The 10,773-nt window shown below is 34.4% G+C and overlaps 3 protein-coding genes across 3 annotated transcripts; 2 read left to right on the plus strand and 1 right to left on the minus strand.

The window, feature by feature from the left end:
- Positions 1 to 513: 513 nt before the first annotated feature.
- Positions 514 to 3,099, plus strand: kxd1 (KxDL motif containing 1). The gene is made up of 5 exons (XM_081356917.1): positions 514 to 759; positions 844 to 945; positions 1,030 to 1,182; positions 1,393 to 1,439; positions 2,355 to 3,099. Exons 2-5 carry the CDS (start codon positions 851 to 853, stop codon positions 2,609 to 2,611), a joined length of 552 nt encoding a protein of 183 aa, XP_081213043.1. The 5' UTR covers positions 514 to 759; positions 844 to 850; the 3' UTR covers positions 2,612 to 3,099.
- A 27-nt stretch (positions 3,100 to 3,126) lies between these two features.
- Positions 3,127 to 8,595, plus strand: ergic2 (ERGIC and golgi 2). Its single transcript, XM_081356130.1, has 14 exons — positions 3,127 to 3,303; positions 3,566 to 3,711; positions 4,267 to 4,375; positions 4,469 to 4,515; positions 4,597 to 4,664; positions 4,740 to 4,780; positions 4,919 to 5,020; positions 5,434 to 5,529; positions 5,711 to 5,766; positions 6,000 to 6,098; positions 6,984 to 7,081; positions 7,253 to 7,415; positions 7,490 to 7,569; positions 7,653 to 8,595. Exons 2-14 carry the CDS (start codon positions 3,606 to 3,608, stop codon positions 7,716 to 7,718), a joined length of 1,131 nt encoding a protein of 376 aa, XP_081212256.1. The 5' UTR covers positions 3,127 to 3,303; positions 3,566 to 3,605; the 3' UTR covers positions 7,719 to 8,595.
- On the minus strand, positions 8,342 to 10,129 carry LOC308684817 (uncharacterized protein). The gene is made up of 3 exons (XM_081356131.1): positions 9,902 to 10,129; positions 9,735 to 9,804; positions 8,342 to 9,655 (listed from the first exon to the last, which is right to left on the minus strand). Exons 1-3 carry the CDS (start codon positions 10,027 to 10,029, stop codon positions 9,383 to 9,385), a joined length of 471 nt encoding a protein of 156 aa, XP_081212257.1. The 5' UTR covers positions 10,030 to 10,129; the 3' UTR covers positions 8,342 to 9,382.
- Positions 10,130 to 10,773: the final 644 nt, after the last annotated feature.

Here is a 10,773-nt window from a genome sequence, read left to right on the forward strand (position 1 = left end):
ATTTGACCATTCATTTTTTGATATTATAGGGGAAGCCGAGCTTCCCTTGCAGTCTTAAAGAAATCGCCACTGGTGGACACATATAAGGTGAACCGAAGGAGGACTTGGCCAGAGGCAGAGTCCAGTGTCTTTGTTGTGGTGTAGTTTGGTATTACATTTCAAAAGTGCTTTAACGATTATCCTCTTCATGTGACATAATTGTACCTGAAATAGCCATTATAAATTATTATTTAATATTAAACATGAATCAAATGTATTTGAATGTTAATTATAAATAATAATTATTTAATATTAATTATATTACAAATGTATACACACATTACACAAAAGTGGCTTTGTAAACTGTGATAATTTCACCTGAAATATATACATACATTTGTCATTATAGACAGGTAAGATCACGAAAGTAAACGCTTTATAATATAAAATAAATAAATTACAAAATTATTCAACCATTTAAAATAAATCCCGCGACCCTGGTTTTAATAAAAATCAAACACGCCGCTCTTTCTGGAGAGCCAATCAACGCTTAGAAAATCTCCGTGATCCCGCCTCCCACATTACCTCACTATCATGTGATCATGTGACAATATATCACAACAAAAATGTCTGCCTGCTTTTCGCTGCGGGAAATTGTTTAATCGTTTCACAAATATACCAAAAGGGTGTGTGCATTTGAGTCAAAACTACTGCGAAGCTGGCATCAAATGAAGACTTTTTTTTTAAACTAACCGAGTCAGATAGTGAATATTTTACCACGTAAGCGACTGCACTTGTTGTATTGTACTGTACTGTACCAATTTGATTAATTAGTAACGCTAATATCTTGTGTTTTGTGAAAAGCGTCATCATGGAGCCCACCGCATCGGGAATATTCTGTAACAGGATGCTCAGCATGGTGAACTCTGAGGATGTGAACGCCATCATTCAAGCTCAGAGACACATGTGGGTTTCCCTATCTAGTGAGTGACCTACCTAGGCAGCATTCTGTACTAGGTTTGTAACCTGATTTTGCTGCATGTCTTCCAGGCTGGACCGCTTTGAGAAGACCAATGAGATGCTGATCAACTTCAATGGGCTGTCCAATGTGCGCTTACAACAGATGAATGAACACTTTCTGATGCACACCCGTACATTAATAGAGATGAAGAAAGACTTGGACAGCATCTTCAGACGAATAAGGTATTATATCCACTAACTATATGGTGAATTAGGGTAATGTTGGACAACTGCCTGATCTGATGTGCACATTTCTTTACATCCATTACAAATTGCAATCAAGTTGAAAGTGCAAACAATGTCTTAAATATATTCTTTTACATATGTTTAATACTAATATTACAATGTATGGTGTAACAATCCATTTCCTAACATGATTTTGTGTTTCCTCAGGACTTTAAAAGGCAAGGTTGCGAAACAATATCCAGAGGCCTTTAGCAGTAAGTTATTGTGCATTATTTTATATTGTGATACATTACGATTAATACTGTGGTGATAATTATTTTCTAGATAATTATGTTATGGAATTTAACCGACACATGTATAATATTCAAAAAGTAAATTACGAAATAAAACACAAAAACTAAGTCAATAGATTTTTGTCCATGTTAAAACAACGTTTTTATGTCTAGAAAAACACTCGTTCAATCTTAAATCTTATAATTATTATTTTTTTTTTTGCAATAATCTAGCATTATTTCTTTAATCTTTAACTGCAGCTAAATTATGACAAAAAAAAATACATTCACAATTCAATATCAAATATTTACTGATACATATCTTTTTTTTTTAAACACCAATGTACATTAAAGTTAAAAAGTTTGGTTTAGTACGATTTTTTAAAAGAAATTAATACTTTTATTCAGCAAATACGATCTCAATTGATCAAAAGTGACAGTAAAGATATTAATAATATTACAAAATATCTTTATTTCAACTAAATGATGTTTGGACTTTCTATTAATCAAAGATTCCAGAAAAATAAAAATGTATCACTGTTTCCACAAAAATATAGCACAACTATTTTCAACATTGATAATAATTATAAAATTATTAATTATAAAAGCAGCAAATCAGCATATTAGAATGATTTCTGAAGGATCATGTGACACTGAACTCTAGAGAAATTATGCTAAAAATTCAGCTTTGATATCACAGGAATAAATTACATTTATAGAATAGAAAGCAGCTATTTTAAATTGTAATAATATTATTTAGTGTTTTTACTGTATTTCTGATCTTTTTATGTACCCCAAGCATTTGAATGGTAGTGTATAATATAAATATTTAGTGCATTTCTAATAATGTATCAATTTTGCTGGTGTTGTATAATCAAACCACTTTGTTTCCAAAAGGCATCAATGAATGTTCCAACCTGGAGGATGATGATGATGACTTTGACCCCATCCCTCCCAGTGTGGCCACCACCATCACTACCACTGCAACGTCCGAACAGAGCACAGAGTCATGTGACACAAGCCCTGATGTGATATCACCCACCATTAGCTGCTGCTCTGAAGACCCCTCTCAAGAGAACACTGGCACACCAACCTCTGACATTCATGAACCGGCGGTGTTACGGGACGAGGGTCCCGATTCAGCTGACATTTAAATTTCTAATATGGTGTTTACTACATCCAGAAGCCACTTAATGATGCAAATCTACAGCTTAATGTTTACTATGTAAAATTGTGCTACTTATTTGGTGTTATTTTCAGTTTTCTGTTACAACTTTACATATATTTAAATGACTCCTCTGGTAAAAACCTAGAAAATGAATGCAAACTAATAAAACAATTCCAAAGATGATTATGATACAATTAAATACAGACATGTTTGCCTGGTGTTGTGTAATATTTCATGTTCAAAACTGCAATAGTTATTATTTAGTATTATTTTTTCTGACTCAGAAATGCATGTCATGAATAAAAGCTTTGTAACTGTGACTGTCAGATTTTATTTTAATTAGACTCAATTAGAATTGCTTGGATTTTTCTCTAAAATCTATTCACTAAAACATAACAATAGAAATAGTACTGGTAGTAAGATAGTATTCTATTCCGAATCCACCCACTTTTCCACGTATTTTTTTATTACAGTAAAAAATGACTACATTTCCCATAATTCACCGGACCGGATGCTCGCGACTTCAGCACATCAGCGCTATGCATCAGCGTCCCTCTCTTCCGAGTCCTCTACGTGTCTGTCCGTTATTTCATTAAACGCTCAATGTAAAGGATTATTTAGTTAAACACTGTAACTTATTTAAAAAAAACAATGAGGCACTTAAAATAGCATTTCAAGGTAAGTAGAGAACGAACTAATAAAAATGGCAAGCCAGACAAGTGCACGGCTAGCAGTGGCTAACAGTAACCATAGACAACAACTGAGATAAACGAGCCTTCACATACAAATTGTTGAAATAAATTCACTTTAAAAAATGTTTACAATCTTATATGTATTGAAACGTTTCGCATATTTAGCATTGTATGCTAATAACATAGAAAGTTATTGTAGTTACTGCTCATAAATGTGCAATTCTTGATGTACAAATGATGAATTGCAGCCTAAATTCATGAGGAAGATTACATCTAACTGCTGTGACGATGAGGAGGCTAAACAAAAAGAAAGCCCTGAACTTTGTGAAGGAGTTGGATGCTTTTCCCAAGGTTCCTGAGAGTTATGTGGAGACGACAGCCAGTGGAGGAACTGGTGAGATGAGCTGAGATTTCATTTGTCATAATGATGTTTGATTTAAAGAGACTACATAAATACACGTGTGTGTATCAGTGTTATTTACTTGTTTGTATAAGTAGTAGTATAGTATAGTATATTATAGTACAATTAAAATACTGTTAGTTTTTATTTTGAATCAAAATACATATTTTGAATGAGTTATTAATATTCTTGAGTTATTAACTTGTTTTAAAAGTTATATAGTTTTAATTACTTTTTATTTTAATTTCATTTATTTTAGTACATCAAGTTAAACTAAATGAAAATGAGAAATGCTTCATTGTCAAATAGCTGAAATAAAATAAGTTTATTTAACTTTAGTTAATGTTTATCTCAAGTAAAGAAAATGTTTTTTTATTGTTTTAGTTTTTGTTAAGTATTATAACCCTGGTGTATTAGATGGATGGATGGAAAGATAGATAGATAGATAGATAGATGCTTTTTCCTTTCTGACTGTTCTCAAATATTACTGCTGTGATACTGAATTGAAACATCTTAAATCAAATTAAATTGTGTTTTTTTCTTTCTCAGTGTCAGTGTTGGCCTTCACGGCGATGGCACTCTTGGCCTTCTTTGAGTTCTTTGTGTATCGGGACACATGGATGAAGTACGAGTATGAAGTGGATAAGGATTTTACTAGGTGACTCTTTAACATAACAGTAAATTGTTACTTTGTATCTGCACATAATATAGATGTGCATTAAAAACACTAACATTTTATTTCATCTTGCAGCAAACTCCGAATTAATATTGATATCACAGTTGCCATGAGGTGCCAATGTAAGTAAATCTTTCTGTAGTCATGTGTTGTATGACTTCCAGCATAAATTTGTTAATAATCTTTTGAATTTTTTGTTTCAGTTGTTGGTGCAGATGTGTTGGATCTCGCTGAGACGATGGTGGCATCTGACGGCCTGCAGTATGAACCCGTGAGTATCTGAATGTTACTTATTTCCTAGTATGTTTTATAGCGGTGCCGTAACATGTTTATGACTCTTTCGCAGGTTGTTTTTGACCTTTCTCCTCAGCAGAGAATCTGGCACAGGTACATTTCTTTTCATTACGTTTTCAACCTCCAAAGTGGTTCCTGTGACCTATGACCTTAGGACACAATTGTAATGTCATATATTTGTCAATATAAAGATGTAATTATAATAAGAAAAATCCTTTTTGTGTCCCTCAGAACACTTTTGCTCATTCAGGACCGTCTGCGTGAGGAACATTCACTCCAGGATGTTCTGTTCAAGAATGTCATGAAAGGTGCCCCCACTGCTCTCCCACCCAGGTCAGAACACATGACACCTGTACGAGAACGCATTACACCACATGTCAAACGTAAAGTCTGCATGAAACGGAAGTTTTGATTTCCTATTGTTACATTTATATGTCGGCTTCTCGAACAAGAAAAAATGTGGGGCGGGACTTGATTTTGTCCATCGGGAATTGATTGGATGGTTGTGGTTTGCTATTGGTCAATCTTATGTGAGTGACAGGTTGTCCCACCCTCTCGTCCATAAACGCATCATCAGAGAAGAGATGAGGGGAAGTTATTTTAAATAAAAAAGGCACATGAATAATAAAATGTGCAGGGATAAATAATTTATAATAAATACTGCAGCATTCCATAAAAAATTAGAATTGTCCATTTTGATTTCATAGTGACTTTAAGGAGTATGTAATTTTTTGTTGACCGTGTAGGGAAGATGACCCCACACAGCCTCTAAATTCCTGCCGGATTCATGGACACCTCTATGTTAATAAAGTAGCAGGAAATTTCCACATCACTGTTGGCAAGTATGTTTCGTTTCATTCTGTTTTTTGCATCCAATCACATTTTGACTCCAGTAAAAGTTGTTTTTAAGTGCTGCAAACTTACTTTTAGTTCAAATGCATGTCAGTTGAAGAGTCCATTCGATCGTTGATGTAGTCAGATGATGTACACCTAATAATGGTTCTTATTTCATGTTCATTTCAGGGCCATCCCACACCCCCGAGGTCATGCTCATCTAGCGGCCCTGGTCAGCCATGAGAGTAAGCTGAAGAGCGTCTTCAGACCTTAACTTAGTTTGTTCATATGCATGTTCTGGAAGTGGCTTTTGGTGCTGCAGACATTTTCTGAATGGCTCAGTCTATCCAAAACATATCCAGTGCTTTTAAATCCAGACTAGAAGGCAACTTCTGTTCCACTAAAAAAGGAAAAGGTACCTTAAGATTTATGTCCAAAAGGTCAGTTCACTAATAAGGAGGACTGTTTTATTTTTCAGCATACAACTTCTCCCATCGGATAGACCATCTGTCTTTTGGAGAGGAAATACCTGGCATATTAAATCCACTAGATGGCACAGAAAAAGTGTCTGCAGATCGTAAGTGATTTTAACATTTATCAAAAATTACTGAAAAAAAAGTGTGCATATATGTATGTATGTATGTGTGTGTATATATATATATATAAAATATATATTTTAAATATATAAATATTTTATTTTATTTTAAAAATATTTTATTTTAAATATATATTTTTGCATTTTTCTTTATATCTTTTTAAATAATATTATCAGCATATATATATATATATATATATATATATATATATATATATATATATATATATATATATATATATATATAAACTTATTGGATTAGCATAAATACAGTATAAACAATTATTTACACTGAACAAAATTATGAGAAATCATGAGCTGAACTCTTTCTATGTACACAAAAGGCCTATTTTTCTCAAATATTGTTCACAAATCTGTCTAAATCTGTGTTAGTGAGCACTTCTCTTTTGCCAAGATAATCCATCCACCAGCGTGGCCTTTTATTGTGGCCAGCATAAGGCACACCTGTGCAATAATCATGCTGTCTAATCAGCATCTGATATGCCACACCTGTGAGGTGGATGGATTATCTCGGCAAAGGAGAAGTGCTCACTAACACAGATTTAGACAGATTTGTGAACAGTATTTGAGAGAAATAGGCCTTTTGTGTACATAGAAAAAGTCTAAGGTCTTTGAGTTCAGCTCATGAAAAATAGGGGCAAAAACAAAAGTGTTGCATTTATAATTTTGTTCAGTGTATATGAATGACTTTATAAATAATATTTATAATTTATATTAATTTATCATTTAAAAATATATAGTATAAAAATGATAGGGGTCCAAAAGTCAGAATTTTTTTAAATTATATTATTAGATTGACAATTTAAAGTTAAATTTCTGATTACCCTGTTTTGTCTTTTTTGCTAGATAATCAGATGTTCCAGTACTTTATTACCATTGTGCCCACAAAACTGCAGACGTACAAATTGTCAGCGGACACACACCAGTATTCAGTCACTGAACGGGTACAGACGGCTTCAAAATTTCAAAATATATATTCATAACCATCTGTTGTTTTAATTTAAGTTGCAAATCAAACTGACACGATTTTGCAAATTTGAATTTTAAAAAGTGCATAGTGTATGCATGATTGCAAATGATGATCACTGGACTTATTTGGACTCTCTTTCCTTTAGGAGCGAGTGATAAACCACGCAGCGGGGAGTCATGGGGTTTCTGGGATCTTTATGAAGTATGACATCAGCTCTCTGATGGTAAAGGTGACAGAGCAGCACATGCCCCTGTGGCAGTTCCTCGTGCGCCTCTGTGGCATCATAGGAGGCATTTTCTCAACAACAGGTAAATGGAAAGACATCTGCTAATCAAAAATATCTAATTTGAAATGATTCCATGATTGTGATTTGTTTCTGCAGGCATGTTACATGGTCTGGTTGGCTTCTGCGTAGATGTGGTCTGCTGTCGTTTTAAACTAGGTGTTTACAAGCCAAAGACTGTAAGTAGTAGCTGGGGTTTTTTATGCATCGTTTTTTAAATGTTTTGAAACTGAGAATTGACTCTTATTGTCTTTTGTTTTAGATGAGTGTTTTTGATGGCCACATGAACAGCCTGACGCCACTACTTTCTGAGAACACCGAACACTAGCTGGGCTCTTCTACTTACCACGTTTAAAGAACGATTCAGTTAATACATGATAATGAGGTTGACTGTCATTTGTGTTACTGTAAAGAGCCAACTGCACTGACACAATAAACATTGCACAGGTATGAATTCATAAATTAGCAGTTTCCCCAGGAAATTTTTATTGGTGCAAAAATCAATGAATTTAAATTAGTGGACAGCTTTTTTTAAAGTGCGTTTGTTTTAGAAAAAGATTCTTGCATAAAAGCTTGTTAATGTTATTGCACTCATGAAAACATCTTATATTTTTATTAAAATGTTTCTTAATGCAGGCATTTAAATTGTAATTTGATTATCTTCAATTGCATGAAATACTCCTTTTAAAAAGTGCAGATCTGACTATCAGCCGATTTAGTATTAGGCGAAGTGGCATTTAATACAATCTTAAAATATGAACCGAAGTAGCATCAGGAACATTTCAGACACGACCCATTCACGACAGTATTAGCATCTGGCTGGGATGTTTGTAATGATTGTCCCCAGCCAGAGGCGAGATCTCCACCTCAGGAAGGATTGACTATTTTCTATTCATATGCATTTTAAGAGATTGTGTTTGATATTGAAGTAGTGTGAAATAATTCATTTAAAGCATATTGAACATTCTTTCTGAAATCATTTCCCACATTATATTTGCATGATTATAGATCACACTGTAATGATTAAATCAGAAAATAATTTGTAGTCTGGAGACAAATTACAGTCAAGTATAACATCCTGTTGGTGTATTTTGCTTAGTTTATGAATTTTAACATGACGTTCTCCAGGATTGTGATGTTTCCTTCCCCATTATTCAGCGTGTCTTCTGAGAGTCCAAATAAAAACACTTTCTTATGCACCTGCACACCTGTGATATCTGTTTTTGAGCGTCACCGCCGTCTGTTCTTGTCTCCTGAGCAGCGAAATAAAATCTTGACTTCATGGTTTGTCCTCGGAAACTTACATTAGTCGCCTCTTGAAGGATTTAAAGCCTGAGGTTAGTTGGGTTTTTATTCAAATGAATAAATATACAATTTATTCTTGCATGTAATTAAACATTCTCATTTGCTTTCTTACCCAAAGGACCCAGAAAGTGCAAATGACAATTACCAGAGAAACTGGTTTAGAAATGACCTTTCTTCAAGCATCAACCTTGTAGCAGATCACATACAGAGAGACCATACAAATCATAACTAGATTGCAATAAAAACAAAAGAAAAATGTGTGAAAAGAGATAATAATAATAAAAAGTAATTTACTCACTTTCATGTCATTCCAAACCCAAACTACTTTCTTTGTTCAGGACAACACAACACAACAGAGAACTTTTGAAGAATGTTCAACTGTTTTCTACACAATACTTCATCATAATTCGTTAAAAAGCTGTCAAGCTCCAAAAAAAGGATCATAAAAGTGGTTATGAGACTCATTTGAACTACTTTTATGTCACTTTTTGAATGTTGAAAACTCCAGTCCTGTTTGCTGTAACTGCGTGGAAAAGAGCAACCGGGACATTCTTCGAATGATCTTCTTTTAAGTCCCACATAAGAAAGCAAGCCAGACATGAGGGTGAGTAAATGATTAAATAGCTCTTAAAATATTTGGTAAAAATATCTGTAGGCTAACAACTTTTGTGTGACTTTAGGCTTGAATTATGTGAAAAAAATCTCTCGAACAAGCTCAAGAGCCTCATCATCCACGCCAGGCTTCTCTGAAGTTCCTGAAGCAGGAGGAGGAGATTTTAAACGGCAGTCTGGTTTTGTACTGGAACTTTCTTCCATGCAGTGTCCATATGGCACAGTCTCTTGCTCGGCAATGTTTGAAACATATGTCCTGTCCTGTACATCTGAGTCAGACGTGTCTTCATCTGTCTCTGGAATGAGCATTATCTCCCCCGGGGCCTTCATTTCATCTCTAACACATGACTATGATTCATAAGAGAAATAATAATAGGTATGTATCATGTGCCATAAATAATTCATTTATGAGTCAAAATCCTTTTACCTTATCATCCTTCAAAATGCTGAGCGCTGTTTCCACGAGCTCCCTCTCGTTCATCCAGTACGTGACGACACTGAGAATGACATCGTTGGGCGAAAACAATTTTTCATCAAACGTCCGTTCACATGACATTATTAGTAATAAGTGATAATTCTTAAAGGTGTTTCTACCTCCGTCTCTTCTTCGCTCTCCGTTTTGAGGTTTTAAGTGATTTCTTCTTTCCCGCTTCTTTACCTTTACTGCATTTAACGTCAGATTTCACCATCCAGAGTGGAAGGTTTCGGGGCTTTTCGGACATTATGTAGATTAGGATTCATTTGTACCGAACCAGCCAAGAAATGTTCTTTTTAAATTCTTCATTGACTGTTTTTAAGATTATGAATGTTGTGTGTGCCACCTTCTGGTCTGGAGAACAATATACGGTTATTTCACAAGAAAACTTTTTTTATAACTGTAAAACCATGTGTGAAACGTGACCTAACGTGACATTTATATACACTTTTCCTGAAAATACAGTAGGCTTTCATGTAAAAATCTATCTTCACACACACACACACACACACAGCTGGGCAGATTGTTTGCAAATTGTGTTACGGATGACAAATTACATGACAAATAGTAGTTAGTAATGTAATCCAGATTACTCATTCGGACTATTTTTTAATTACTTCTGACCTAACTCGTTTATCATTTAGATTTGAATGGGATTATTGTGTGGTCTGGGTGAATACTCGATTCTGATTTGCTGCAGGGTGTCCATTAAAAAGTGATAGAAGACACCTAGTAAATAAATAAACCGCCAGGCGTAACCAGGGAAATCAAGTTATTGTTTGTAAAAACTTTAGATTTCGATTGTAAAACTAATTAAAATATAAACTAATGTTTTAAAAATGTGTTATTTGGCAAGTGACCATGGTATAAGCGGGTTAATGCCCTTCGACGTGTCCATTGTCAGGTATTAATGGACTTCGGCGGAGGCAACCGTCCTCCGCGCACACCTCGCCGTCGTCCATTAATACCTGACAATGGACACCTCGTCGGG

This window comes from Scardinius erythrophthalmus (genome assembly GCF_964197995.2).
Source record: "Scardinius erythrophthalmus genome assembly, chromosome: 24".
NCBI lineage: Eukaryota > Metazoa > Chordata > Actinopteri > Cypriniformes > Leuciscidae > Scardinius > Scardinius erythrophthalmus.

Bases quoted from the DNA above. Each gene is read 5' to 3' on its own strand.
- ergic2 (XM_081356130.1), top strand. From the start codon at position 3,606: ATGAGGAGGCTAAACAAAAAGAAAGCCCTGAACTTTGTGAAGGAGTTG. The intron at 4,665-4,739 runs GTGAGTATCTGA...ACTCTTTCGCAG, and splicing joins ACGGCCTGCAGTATGAACCC to GTTGTTTTTGACCTTTCTCC. The intron at 5,021-5,433 runs GTCAGAACACAT...TTGACCGTGTAG, and splicing joins CCCACTGCTCTCCCACCCAG to GGAAGATGACCCCACACAGC.
- kxd1 (XM_081356917.1), top strand. From the start codon at position 851: ATGGAGCCCACCGCATCGGGAATATTCTGTAACAGGATGCTCAGCATG. The intron at 946-1,029 runs GTGGGTTTCCCT...CATGTCTTCCAG, and splicing joins ATTCAAGCTCAGAGACACAT to GCTGGACCGCTTTGAGAAGA. The intron at 1,440-2,354 runs GTAAGTTATTGT...TGTTTCCAAAAG, and splicing joins ATATCCAGAGGCCTTTAGCA to GCATCAATGAATGTTCCAAC.
- LOC308684817 (XM_081356131.1), bottom strand. From the start codon at position 10,029: ATGTCCGAAAAGCCCCGAAACCTTCCACTCTGGATGGTGAAATCTGAC. The intron at 9,805-9,901 runs GTAGAAACACCT...TGTCATTCTCAG, and splicing joins AGAGCGAAGAAGAGACGGAG to TGTCGTCACGTACTGGATGA. The intron at 9,656-9,734 runs GTAAAAGGATTT...TATGAATCATAG, and splicing joins GCATTTTGAAGGATGATAAG to TCATGTGTTAGAGATGAAAT.